Genomic DNA, 14,904 nt, shown 5'->3' with positions numbered 1-14,904 from the left:
TTCCACATCCGTGATCAGGTCTGTAATGTTGGTAATCAGTAGATCCAATTTCTAGTTGGTGCGTCTACCATCTGAACCATGAAAATCCCCCATTATGATAATACTTCCCATCCTTGCTGCTAATCCAAATTGTGGTAGGAGATCCATCTGCCCCACCTATAGCATACTCCCAGTATTATTTTCCCCCTAGCTTCATCCCTTTGGAGCCCTACTCAGAAGGATTCCACCTCCTCCCTAGCTCCCTTAGTGATGTCATCTCTCACATTCACTTGTACATTATTCTTGATATACAGACATACCCCTCCCCCTTTTTTACCCTCTCTATCCCTGTGATAAAGGGTATACCCATCAATGGTTGCCAGCCAATAATAAGAGCTCTTGAACCAGGTCTCTGAAATTCCCACAAAATCCAAATCCTCCTTGTACAACAGTATCTCTAGTTCACCCATCTCATGGCTCAGCAGCCATGATTACTTTGGTCAGTACACACAGGGGGACACAGGAACTGGCAGGATCAACCAGGTTTTTTACAGCTTACAGAGGGACAGGTTAGACAGCACAAGCACTGTCTAACCTGCTATGAGGGAACAGGATTTTTTTTTTTAGGGTTACAACCACTTTACGCTTTACGCTTTACAACTTTTAGCTTACATACAGCTTCTGCTCCTCCCTACCATAGACAGGTTGACCGGGGGTGAAAGCAAGTAATATATCATCAGTTGGTGGAGCATGGGTAATATCAGTAATTAATCAACATTCTCTTTCCCATTCTTCAAAAAGCTAAGTGTTTTTAGTTTTGTTCATGTTTCCATTGGAGAGACGTCCTCTGACTTCCTGTCCCTGTGACATCCATCATTAGAACAGGAAATAATGAAACGTCTACCCAATAAGGACACAAACAGTAATACATACATGACAAAGATTTAAACCTTTCCTCAGGGCATCTAAATCAAACATGTTTTGGCTGCAGGTGGGCTTAAAAAAGATAAGAATGTATAATAAAGCTGATTTATACTGTATGTGTTGGAAGAAGAAAGAGGATCTTCTTGCTTACCATAGCATCCTTTCCCGTGTTCTACTGTCCACTATAAAAAAATATCAGTGCTAGATTCTGATTGGTTGTTATGAATAAAACCTTCAGTTTTCTTTCCTACTGTTTTTATGAACCAGCCTTGGTACAAATGACGCTTTGTGGAGTACTTTGCTGGCTCTCACCCCAGAGATGTAACAATGGTCAGCACTAAACATTGCTTCTTTAGTGGCTGCCTACCTGAAGCTTAAATGGCCCTCATGCAGTCGCTGACTGCAGTGAATTGTCTGGGAAGGACTCAGCGTATGCATATTTGTGGACCAGTCAGAGAAATCTTGAAAAGCATTCACTCTACTGCATTATGATTCTGAGGACAAAATAATCAGCATTCAAAATATTTTACAGCTCTAAGGGGGATTATTTAGGAGGGACGAAAGGGAGGAGGAATGGAAGGAAAACACCACACACAGTCAACAACAACAAGAACATATGTTGAAGGTAATAAGATACACGGCTTTATGGGTGTCGGGAGAGAGAAGAACGGAGTGTGTTTGTACAACTTTAATGACGCGGTACTGTTCAGTGAGCATATATTTGAGATATATTATATGTCTAAGGAGGAAAAATGGTGTCCTCTAAGGGTTTGTGTAAGTAAATAGTAAAAAGTTTAACCCCTTTGCCAGTACGAAGAGCTGCATTGCACCAACTACAATAAAACTAGACTAGACTGGCACAGCTACCCTCCACTAACAGACCCGCAGCAACAGACTAATGAGCACTGCCTTTGCCCCTACCTCCTTTTTTCTTAATTAGTCAAGCTGCTCGTTAGAAGCAGTCATGTGACTAAATGTGTCAGAGAATAGAATCATTATTATGATTTATTAGGGCAACAAATATTTTATAGCCCCTCTGTGACACCAATGGAACACAGCGATTTGTGTTCTACTGGGTAAAGGTGTACATACAATTGTATAAGGCAAAGTCCGTGAAGGACAAACAACATTAACCCTTCACTTCTACATGCATAACTTATTGTGTGACTTAAAAAAGAACTCCGTTAAGCACTTGTTTTACCCCAAGCCATTTTTTTAAAAAATACAACAATTTTTGTGCAAATTAATTTTTTTATTGGGGTTCCCTCTAACAGCCACACACAGACCAAAAATCATAAGGCGCTATGTGTGACCTCCTATTTAGCATTCCTACCACTGGGTTACAAATCTTACAACAGAAACGGTTGAGAAAATTTAAATATTCTGATAAAGGACACCAGCTCACTTGGGTATTTGCAGCGCTCTAAGGTTCACAAACCGTGCAAATGTGAATAGATTATACTTAAAGGGTACGTAAGCCAAACATTTCATATTCCTGATATGTGCCTGCTGTACTCTTATTAGAAAGTATCCCCTTCTCTTCGTATTGCTTCCTTTGTCTGAAATCCTGCCCTGCCAGTCCCTCTGCTTTCCCACTAAAAACTGATCACACTAAGCAGGAGACACTGTGGTCAGTTCTCTAGCTGTCACTGGGAAGCCCAGTATGCTGCTGCTTCTCCTCCCTCCAGAGCTCTTATGCAGCTGAGAACAGAGGGATGTGATCATTTAAAAAAAAAAAAAAAGGTAAAAAGTGTTTGTATAATGTTTTTTTTATATCTATACACAAATATTTTGCCTTTAATTTCTATTTTAAACTGAATGGGTTTTTTTACAAGGTGATTGTTTACAATCACTTTACAATCTAAAATTTCAATCATAAGAAACAATAAAAATTGTTTTGTCCTTTGTACTCTGAAAATTCATAAAGCATACATACAGGCAACCCCGCTTTGTGTACCCTCACTTTATGTACACTCTCGTGTACGGACAGATTGGCATCTATGGGACATCTTGGTCAGCTTGACATGGCACTGCTCCTGGTTTTTAACATTGGCGTCTATGGGAAATCTTGATTAGCTTGACACGGCACTGCTCCCGAACCATAAGTGACATGGACACCAAACTTGGGGAGCACCGAGAGGGGACCCAGGTCTACAACATATCCGATTTTGGGGTCGGCCAGCTTGCCTAGGTAATCAGTTATGCTTGTAAATGACTATTGCAGTGCAGTACATGCATTGAGAAGTGAAAAAAGGTATTGCTTCACTTTAAGTACATTTTCGTTTTACATATATTCTCTGGTCCCATTGTGTACTTAAAAGTGGGGTATGCCTGTATAGTGGAGTTTATACAATCTAAACCAGCCTTTCTCAACCTTTTTACTCCAAAGGAACCCCAAAAATAGTTTTTGTGTCTCAGAGAATCTTTACTAAAACCACTTCATTGCTGGTTGGTAGGGAGAATGCAACCTTTACAGTGTTGGTCGGATGGCCACTCATACAAAAAGCTAAAAACATAATTTGTGTCATATATTCCGGCTTTGCTAAGTGGCATTGGACCTGGAACTCTGCAGGCACCAATAAAGGAGAGGTCAACCAGCAATTCAAGAAACCCCAGTAAACTCTGGAGGGACCCTAGTGTTCCAAAGAACTCTGGTCAAGAATGGCTAGTCTAAACATACTACTAGTGGCTTTCATTCAAAAGTAACATATAGATATTCTCATAATGTTTGTCAATCAGATGGACCAAGATATACAGTCAGGTCCATAAATATTGGGACATCGACACAATTATAATCTTTTTGGCTCTAAACACCACCACAATGGATTTGAAATGAAACGAACAAGATGAGCTTTAACTGCAGACTCTCAGCTTTAATTTGAGGGTATTTTACATCCAAATCAGGTGAATGGTGTAGAAATTACAACAGTTTGTATATGTGCCTCCCACTTTTTAAGGGACCAAAAGTAATGGGACAATTGGCTGCTCAGCTGTTCCATGGCCAGGTGTGTGTTATTCCCTCATTATCCCATTTACAAGGAGCAGATAAAAGGTCCAGAGTTTATTTCAAGTGTGCTATTTGCATTTGGAATCTGTTGCTGTCAACTCTCTATATGAGATCCAAAGAGCTGTCACTATCAGTGAAGCAAGCCATCATTAGGCTGAAAAAAATAAAACAAACCCATCAGAGAGATAGCAAAAACATTAGGTGTGGCCAAATCAACTGTTTGGAACATCCTTAAAAAGAAAGAACGCACCGGTGAGCTCAGCAACACCAAAAGACCCGGAAGACCACGGAAAACAACTGTGGTGCATGACCGAAGAATTCTTTCCCTGGTGAAGAAAACACCCTTCACAACAGTTGGCCAGATCAAGAACACTCTCCAGGAGGCAGGTGTATGTGTGTCAAAGTCAAGAATCAAGAGAAGACTTCACCAGAGTGAATACAGAGGGTCCACCACAAGATGTAAACCATTGGTGAGCCTCAAAAACAGGAAGGCCAGATTAGAGTTTGCCAAACAACATCTAAAAAAGCCTTCACAGTTCTGGAACAACATCCTATGGACAGATGAGACCAAGATCAACTTGTACCAGAGTGATGGGAAGAGAAGAGTATGGAGAAGGAAAGGAACTGCTCATGATCCAAAGCATACCACCTCATCAGTGAAGCATGGTGGTGGTAGTGTCATGGCTTGGGCATGTATGACTGCCAATGGAACTGGTTCTCTTGTATTTATTGATGATGTGACTGCTGACAAAAGCAGCAGGATGAATTCTGAAGTGTTTCGGGCAATATTATCTGCTCATATTCAGCAAAATGCTTCAGAACTCATTGGACGGCGCTTCACAGTGCAGATGGTCAATGACCCAAAGCATACTGCGAAAGCAACCAAAGAGTTTTTTAAGGGAAAGAAGTGGAATGTTATGCAATGGTCAAGTCAATCACCTGACCTGAATCCGACTGAGCACGCATTTCACTTCCTGAAGACAAAACTGAAGGGAAAATGCCCCAAGAATAAGCAGGAACTGAAGACAGTTGCAGTAGGGGCCTGGCAGAACATCACCAGGGATGAAACCCAGCGTCTGGTGATGTTTATGTGCTCCAGACTTCAGGCTGTAATTGACTGCAAAGGATTTGCAACCAAGTATTAAAAAGTGAAAGTTTGATGGATGATTGTTAATCTGTCCCATTACTTTTGGTCCCTTAAAAAGTGGGAGGCACATATACAAACTGTTGTAATTCCTACACCGTTCACCTGATTTGGATGTAAATACCCTCAAATTAAAGCTAAAGGTCTGCAGTTAAAGCACATCTTGTTAGTTTCATTTCAAAGCTATTGTGGTGGTGTATAGAGCCAAAAAGATTAGAATTGTGTGAATGTCCCAATATTTATGGACCTGACTGTAAATAAATATACAAGGAAATACTGTCTGTTTGGTGAGTATGCTTTTGATATGAGTTCTTAACTTTAAATGAAAAAAAAAAAGGGAAACTACCTATCCTAAAGTGCAGTGTACAATTCAGTTTATTAATTGAAAATCATTACATCCAATGAGTTTCCAAGTCTGGTGCTTTAAGCCATCTTGGCACCAACTAGCCCTATTAAATCTAGCTGTTGCAGACTACAGTGGGCTAACCAGTGGGAGTTGGGGTAAATCTCTGATACAATGCAATATTCTCTTTTTATTTTCTTGGATAGTTTTGCTATACCGCAGCTTTTTGTACTTACCATATTCACCTTTGTGTTTCTAATGTAAAAATATACTCTGCTGATGACCATGGCATTATTTATGTTTTTAGGGTTTGTATCATCTGCTTCCCATGTTAGCAGCAAAGCGATGTTGGCTTGTGTACACTGAATAGGGGCACTAAAATTGCCTTTGCCCAAGTAATAGAGCAAGAGATAAATAGATAGGGTAAAAGAGTCAACCTTCCTAATTTTAGTTCATGCAGAAAGAATAGTCCATTGTGGAAGCCTTTAGTAAACATATATAAGATTAGGCAATAGTAGAAAACATAAAATTGAGTGTGCTTGGATATAATATAGAAATTATATGCATACCAAAATATGGCTAGTAGATCACATCTACTCAGACTGATCACTTCATATGAATAATTTGATCCTGCCTGACTACTCGTCAGTTTAAGTTCTTCTCTTGCACTCTGTCTCACCTGTGGTTCACTCATAATCTCTGGCATCTCATCTGTCTGCAGTATGTCTGCCTTGATAGTATCAAGAGCACTTAGGATCCAGCCGTGCTGCCTCCGTATCTGCTTCTGTAGCTCCTTCCATTGAGCAGTAATCATCTGCACCATCTCCTGGAAACCTGTTTCAGAATGATACAACACGCTGAGTGCAAGAAAAATACTCAGGATAAATCAGCAAAGCACTAAATATGTGTACATGAGAAAGGGCACAGTGTACATGTCTTTGGTACTGCTTGAAGCAGTGAGCTGCTTTCTGTCATATACAATATGCAAGCTTTGTGTTGGTGTCTTGTGCTGCATTCTGCAAGGCTCATAGGCTCTAAATATCATGATCATATGGGGGATATTTAGTAAGGTAAATGCAATTAAAAAGTGGTGTTTACCTTGAATGGCTATTTACTGCAAACAGCTGTGACCACTTAGTGAGCATCTGCAGCAACGCCAAAATTGTTAGCACCATCACAAAGGTGGAGGACACTTTAACCTCTAGCGAGGCATACAGCTGGCGCTCTTTCCCTGACACACTCCATTAAGAATGTTGTAAATCAGTTGTAAATAACTACCTGTGACAAAATGTGTTGGCTTATATAGGAAGCCAGAACCGCATCGCTTTCTGCCAACTCTGCCACAGGAAAGCAAAAGAGTGCCCTCTGGACGCTTGAAGGCAAATGGCAATAGGTATGTATTATTTAGACACTAGCAGGAGGCTGAAGGACCAGTACCAGTGCCACTTCTGTTTGGTGCTGGCTGCAGTGGAATGAATCACAGTCATAAGGGGGGTTTAAAAGGGCTGTCTAGTTATCTTTCACAATCCCTGAAGCAAATACACTTGTTATTTATGCTCTTCCATACATCCAATGTCATTGGCTTCTGAAGGCAATACACAATTATTCCTTTAGATATTTTTACAAATTAACCATCATTATCATTGTAAGTATTTCAAAGATATTTCAAAGATGGCCCTAAGCTCCAAGGCTCTTGTGTGTTTACCCCTATACAGCGTGAAGAGCCTTTTGCTTGTTTACTGTCCTAGCACTGAGCTGTGTGCAGGCAGCCCATATTCGTGAATGGACATGCATCAGCTGTACGGGCTCACCAGAAAAGCCAAATTTAACATGTACACAAGGACAGGTTCATGGGCCCTGATACAGTGCCTATGTATCTTGGCTATGCACCCATCCCTGCATACCTGTCAAACTCAACTGTGCAGGTGAGTTCATACTACTGATATGTGTCCATTCACTTATATGGGATGCCTGCATAAAGCTCAGCATTTAGACAGAAAAATAAACAAATGGCTTTTCACCCTGTATGGGGCTGAGCATCCATGTGAATGAGCCCTTAACCTTACTGTATTTCGGTGGGTTTACCCTAGGTGCTCCAAGATATTCCCATATAAAAAATTCCCATGTAAAAAAAACATATTCATAAATTATCTCTAGCGACAAATGGACTTAATAGAACAGTTTATGTTCAACTGTTTATAAAAAAATGTATTTTTATTTTGGACAGAGTAGGTAAGAGTTGCAGCACTTTTATTAGCAGTCTGTATACCCATTTCCTTTCACAATGTCAGGAAAGGAAGTTATAGGAGATCTCTCCATTTGGGACATGGGCATTAGCAATCACTTTTTCAATAAAATGGGGCAAGTTAAAACCTTTGCCAGGTTAGTATCGCTCTTTGTGACTTCCCGTGACAGTGAAAATTGCACCTATCATTTCCTGTCCTGAAGTAAGGTAAAGTCTCCCCAACATGCAAATTTCCTAACCACATTCTGAACACTGATCATATAAAACTGCATCAAAATTTGGGGGAGATGTACTAAAGCTGCTGCACTCCGAATCTGCTGCAACCGTGCATAGGAACCAATCAGCTTCTAACTTTAGCTTCTTCAATTAAGCTTTCACAATAAAACCTAAAAGCTGATTGGTTATTATGCACAGCTGCCCCAGATTCTGTGTGCAACAGTTTTAGTAAATCTCCCCCTTATTTTCCTTCTTCACTTTTCAATGAATGGGGATATAGAGTTTCTTGTGTGTAAATACAGACTTATCACCAGGTATAGTATGCCATAAAGACCACCTGGACTATACAAGTATGTCAATTGTCTGTGTATTTTTGGGGTGCATTCTCTAAATCACACACAATTCCAGTAGTCTTCATCTGTCATGTTCAGTGCAACCCAAAAATAAATTACCTGTTTGGTAATAAATATTTATTTAGAGGCTCATTTAAGAATGCAGTGTAATGAGGAATAATGATGTAAAAACAAATCAGATTTCACCTTCAGCAGTCAAAACAATGAACAGATGAAATCAGTTCTGCACAATCCTAGAAAATCCTACATAAAGAGAAAACTGGTTCAATCAATACGATTATTGAATCACTTAGATTATAAAACAAAAAAGACACAACTCTAACTGCCCCAAATGATCAAAGATAATAAACTTCAATATAATTTTCCACACACCATCACTCGTGGACAGCACATTAAATCACTGATGAACTGGAATAACACTCACTGAAATCATAAGACCAATTGTCACAGCAGGTTTTATTACAGCAATAGATGGAGTTTATGTACCACTTTCCAACTGTCAGGACCGGCTTCCCTCCAAGCACCCATCAGGTGACAAAAATACAACTATCACTAAGAATCAGTCCAGGTGTTTATTGTTCACCTGCAGGCTGGGATTCAATCTGTTCTCTTTTCTATATCACTGTAATAATGTCCTGCATACAGCGGGATTCACTTGACTGATACACTGTAGGTCTCTGTAGAAAGACAGAGCCTCATAACTTTCATGAAGGCAGTTATTACAGAGACACACCACATATCTTAGATCAGACATTCACAACTAGGGTTCCTCCAGTGGTTGTTAGAGCAGTGGTGGATAGACCTCTCACATGATGATGCCTGCATAGTGTTGGGGCCTAATGTCACCTTGCAGAACAAATTGCATGGCAACTTTACAGCCTCTTCTCCTGTTTTACAGATACGTTACCACTAACAGAAATGTCCTTTTTAGCTGTTTGTAAGAGATGGATTCTTCCCACTCACCTTAAGTGTAAGGGGATTCTTCACGGTAACGACCAATGTAAGGAGACATTTCTTTAGAGACCATCTATGTAAAGCGACACTACACTGACAATCAAAGTATGTCTACCTTCATTTCTTTTTTTTCCATTATTATATTGATTCATTTTAATTTCATGAATATTGTTGAAAAAAATATTGTCATACAAAGCATGAGGTTGTTAAAAAGTGTATCCACGTGGGTGTCAAGTACTCTAGATATGCCACTCTACTCATTCCTATGTTAATTATTATACCTACATCTTATTGATCATGTTAATGTGCTTTAAGTTGTAGATACAATTATTTTAAGCAGATGCTTCTGGGGACCTAAATGTTTATTCATGAGTTCCTTCAGGGTAAAAAGATTGAAGAAAGGCTGGCGTAAATGGAATTCCAACCTTCAAGAGAACAAGAGAAGTGACTGTAAATTCTTGAACAGTTACCCAGCTGCAAGAGGGTTTATCTCTATGATTAATGCTGCTCATTACTAATGTTGGATAGGTGATCCTGAGGACCAGCCAGTGGGGAACACACTTTAAGGAGAGCTGATCCTCACTGGCTCTAAGTCTGAGAACTGAGCGATCATATGACTGCTAATCACTCAGTTCTTGGTCCGCTCTGAGCAGACAGCAATGACTATTATTCACCAATCACTGCTCTGCCCTTCCAATGCTCACTGGAGTGGTGGGCTGGGAAGGGGGCAGGAGCGGCTGGCTCTCATCCTCTCAGTGGCATGCTGAGAGGCTGAGCTAGCTGCCAGTCAGGCATCTGGGCGGATCCCAACAATATGGTCAAGATATATGGAATGGTTCACAGGAGAGCAAAAGTAAGTGCACCCATGTGACCCAGAAGAGACGTATGGAAAAAAAAGCTTTGGTCATACTTCTCTTTTAATCTCTTGCTGAAATGTGAAACCTTTTATTGAGAGAAGTAAGATATACTGAATATAGTAACCACATCAGATTTATTAAAGTTAGAGGTTCAGCTGATAGATATTGGAGAGGCAGATTATTGCAACTCTGTATTCATTAATACATCATAGCAAAGAATTCTTAGAACAGAAGCTATTCACATGTCTCATTCTATCACTTATCCCAAAAATGAGAGGATTATTGCTAATTTCAGGACAGTGGACACAACCATGCAAATTATTCCTTTAAGTCCCATCAGCCAGATGCACACCCAGAACCACTGGTGCAGTGCAAATATAGCCTAGTATTATCAAGCCATTTATTATAAACTACATACAGCTGTTTCAGGTTTTATTGTTTTACCATTAGTTAAAATTGCTCAAGTAATGCATCAGGCATTCTCAACCCAATGGTATCAGAGCAAAGTTATTGCATTATTTGGTATCAATTATTTTTATTATCATGACAATCACATCCTATTCTTGAAAAAAAGTCCCTTTTACTTGGTTACTAAAATACCCCCCCCCCCCAAAAAAAAAACACTCAAAAACTGTACTACTCAGCACCTGGAGCCATCTTTCCTTCTGCTACTGCATTAACCATTGTTACCCTTCATGCTGGTACCGTAAAAGTCTGAATACATTTTTATCTACTTTAAATAAATGCTTGAATAATACACTTCCTCTTTTTCTCTACCACCAGGGCACCCAACTGCTCAAGCCTATGTAACACCCTCCAATAGATAAACTGCAATTCAGAAATTGATAGTCAACCTTCCTTAAAAAATTGCTTTGTTTCTGTTTGTAGGAATTCTTCCGGGTTCATCCTTATCATGATCAGACATCTTTGCCTTTTTCCTTGTACTCTATTGTTCTTCTTCCTCATCTTCCTCAAACATCACAGGTTATTCCATATCTGCCTTGTGATTCTCAGTTTCCCTTCCAGGGGGGACTTTGTCTTCCAGGAAATCTTTTCGCTTCTGTTCTTCCACTTTGGGTTTATTCTCTGTTTGCTGTTTTTCTTCTTTTCTTTGGGGGCACTGTGCATATTAATGCCCTACTGATTCTTGGCATAAGTTGTATGTTATAACCTTGGTGAATTCTCTGGAAATATGACCTTCCTTGCTGCAATTAGTATGCCCCACTTCCTGGCATTCCTTTTTTTATGTCCATACTTCTTGCAATACCTGTAGAAAATACCCATGTCATCCTAAAGCACATAATTTTTATTTGTCCCCATCGATCTTTTCCAACTTGAACCCAGCTGGGGGGGGGGGGGTTGCAGGAATCGTCTTAACATTTTACAACAAACCAATGCTTACCAGTTTGTATGCTAAGCTCGATATGCTAAGCTACCATTTGAGCAAAACCCTTATAAAAAGGGCAATGTCCTCTCTTGGTACATTTTTACCACCACAACAATTCTTTTCTAATAATGCAGAAAATCTACTGTTAAAAAAAAAAAAAAAAATAATGCAGAAAAATCTTTACTCCTTCCAAATACTTGACAACTCTTTCTAACCATGGAAATCAAGTCTTTATAAATTCATTCTGCAGGCAGCACATTGCTGAAAACACTCTGCCTTGGATATTATAGAAAAGCCAAAACTTCCCTGTTCAGTTCTGTTGCTGTTGCAGAATTTCTCTCAGAAACAACACCAGATCCATTCCAAAATTCTTAGTCAGAGAAATAGTGTGGAGGTAGAGTGTGGTATAAATCAGTCTGCCAACATCCTTTATATCAATACAACAAAAAGTCAGTGCACATGGTGCACCATAACCCCTCATGGACTGTGGAGACAGAACAGCATATCAACCTGTGTTAAAAAATAATATTTTTATTGTAAAAACATTCAAAAAAAAGGACATGTGCCCTAATAAAATGACATTACAACAAATAACCATAAATGCCTTGACATATCATCCTAATATTGTACTTAATATACCCTACAGACATCAGATGCATCCAAAGGGTGGCCAATGCCGGAAGCAAGATCAGCCCAAATAAACTGATTTGATGACACCCAACATGTCCCCAGTAGTGCTTCCTCAGGGGTGATAGTGGGTATTTTTACTTGGGAATCAACCATATACATGCAATAGATCAGTAGAATCACATTAAATCCGGTGTCTTGCCGAGAAAGTTCCCTCGGCGGATAAGGACCCCCCTGTACTGGGAATGCACTGCGCTTGCACAGTACAAACTACTACGGTAATGCCGAAAATTGCCAAACATAAACAGCTGTGATTGAACTCTACACCGCGTATGCGCAATTAACATGACATTCTACCAAACTATGCCGCACGCTCCTGATGCTCGTGCTACTCTGCAAGGGGTGGCTCTATTATTACTGTTATATCGTCTAAGCAAGGGGCGGGTCTATTATTACGCTCTATTTTTACTGTTATATCTGTGGGCATCCGCCCCTTACACGATATAACAGTAATAACAGATCCGCCCCTTGCAGAGTAGCACAAGCATCGGGAGCGTGGGGCATCGTCTGGTACAATGTTATGTTAATTCCGCATGCGCGGTGTACAGCTCACTCACAGCTCTTTATGTTCCTCAATTTTCGCCAGCTCCGTAGTCCTTCGTACTTCACAAGCGCTGTGCCTGCGCAGTACAGGGGGGTCCTTATCCGCCGGCGGACCTTTCTCGGCAGAACACCGGCTTGAGAGGGTAGCTGCATGGAAACACTTCATAAGGGTCATCGAAACGCAGCAAGCGGCCTAACATTTATTCACAAGGACCCTGATGGGGCAAAAGGCCCCTGTGGCATCAGACCAAGGAAGCAAGTATCTTATGGTGAGATGTATTCCAAATACCTGCACTCAGCACGCTCAAACAGAGGGAACCTCTGGGAATACCCACTACCTCCCGTGAGGAAAAACTACAGGTCCAAAACACGTCGGTTGTCATCAAATCAATTAATTTAGGCTGACCTTGCTTCCGGCATTGGCAACCCTTTGGATGCATCTGATGTCTGCAGGCTATATTAAGTATGATATTAGGCTGATATGTCAATGACTTTACTAGTACACATGTCCTTTTTACTGAATGTTTCTACAATAAAAATATTTTTTAACACAGTTTTATATGCGGTTCTGCCTCCACAGTCCATGGAAGGTTTTGGTCACCATGTGCACAGACTTTTTGTTTCAGTATTCTTAACAAAACGCACATGCGTGCATACTCCAGAACAGCTCCAAAATTCCCATTTGTATATTTCATCTGTGTGTTTGCCTGGTGTTTAGCTTTAGATCTGATTTCCAGGTGTAGCAAGGTCTCCGGCCTTGTCCAGTCTAATGAGGACCTCCAATGCCAAAGATAGCTGACATTCTTCAATATGTAGTGGGTTGTAAAGCATAGTGGGTGCAAAGATGGTGAAAGTCATTGAGCGCCAGACACTTCTTGGATGTAAAAGAGGTTTTTTTTCTTTTGACAGTCCTTTTTGTATTTTTGGGGGAAAGAGGGTTAGGGCCAGGACACCCTTAAGTAGTTATAGATCCAATTGGCAAACTCCGAGACTTTAATAGGAGGACAAGGTGCCGCTTCTGCACATGCAGGAATGCTGTCTCCTCCTATGGTAACAGTCTTTAACAGTTCCTAACTCAAATGTAACAGTCCTTTCAGCTCCACTACATCTGCCTCTTGTAGTTCTTCAACACTGAGCTCCTGGTCTCTCACTAGACCCTCTGATTCACTGACTCTGAATCCCTTAAGCTCCTCCAAGGTTGGCAGTGGTATCTCCCTCAAGCGTCACCCCTGCTTCTCTGCTGGGTCCCTAGCTTGGCACTCCAGATACTTCTCAAGCTTCACCCCTGCTAACCGGCGAGGTCCCTGACTTGACTCGCAAGGCTGCTCTGCAAGCGTCTCCTCCGCGGGTTGGGTCCCTGACTTGATCACCGCCTGAAGTTTCCCGATTCTCCACCGTGCCCTTTCAGTGAGAATATGGTCCTGGTACTTGCTTCAGTTACTCACTGTGGTCCCTGGTAAAGGTTGTTGGACCCTTTGTGGCGACAGCTTCCCTTCCACCTCCGGACACTGACAGGTTCTCAGGCCGACAGAACCGTCACTTTTGGTTGGACTGCAAGCCGCAGTCCCAACCCTGCACTGCCCTCTTACTTCTGGATAGGCCCTCACACAGCCTGGCAGCCAGATGCCCCCCCCCCGCCCGGATAGGCCCAATCTATGGCCTAGCAGCCCAGGGCATACGACACATGTCCACCCAGACAGTCGTCTAGCTGGCACAGAACAGAGATCACCTGACCTCACCCGAATATATTGGTTCTCCCAGCAGGCCAAGGGATTCAAGAAAACCCCTGGCCATTGGCTGAGATACTCCATATGATCATAACCTGACTTTGGGTTGCCCATCTCATATCTAGTACCACCAAGCACCCGTCCAGCTAGTGGTAGAAGAGAAAAGTGCAACAAGGCCAAACTTAGGGAGAAATCAATAGATCTTTATTACTCGACCAAGATAACTATTCCTTGCAAGTAAATTTGTGAGGATCTCCCTGACTAAACCCCAGGGTGCTACACAGGCTCATAGAAAACACCTTTCAATACAGTAATGCAATAGTTTCAAAATTAAAATAATTAAAAATGATCAGTAAATCAGTAGTACAGTAATCAGTAAATGCATTTTGCATGCTTTTCCATCACTGTATCCCGCAATCAACCTGCCCACACATGGATTGAAATTCGGCTGGTCCCTGCTGAACCGGAAAAATTTTGATCCATGTATGGCTGGAAGGTGATGGGGTGTTGTATATAAAAATTTACAGCACTGTTATGC

At 41.0% G+C, this 14,904-nt stretch overlaps 1 protein-coding gene across 1 annotated transcript in view; it reads right to left on the bottom strand.

Moving 5' to 3' along the window:
- Positions 1 to 14,904, bottom strand: part of AKAP6 (A-kinase anchoring protein 6) — a 412,130-nt gene that overhangs the window by 203,541 nt on the left and 193,685 nt on the right. The window contains exon 7 of the mRNA XM_073609738.1: positions 6,077 to 6,231. Coding sequence (XP_073465839.1) covers positions 6,077 to 6,231 — 155 coding nt within the window. The remainder of the gene's footprint in view (positions 1 to 6,076; positions 6,232 to 14,904) is intronic.

Source organism: Aquarana catesbeiana, linkage group LG13 (genome assembly GCF_042186555.1).
Source record: "Aquarana catesbeiana isolate 2022-GZ linkage group LG13, ASM4218655v1, whole genome shotgun sequence".
NCBI classification, from domain to species: domain Eukaryota; kingdom Metazoa; phylum Chordata; class Amphibia; order Anura; family Ranidae; genus Aquarana; species Aquarana catesbeiana.
Note: the sequence above shows the minus strand (reverse complement) of the source record. Positions and strands in the feature narration are given on the sequence as shown.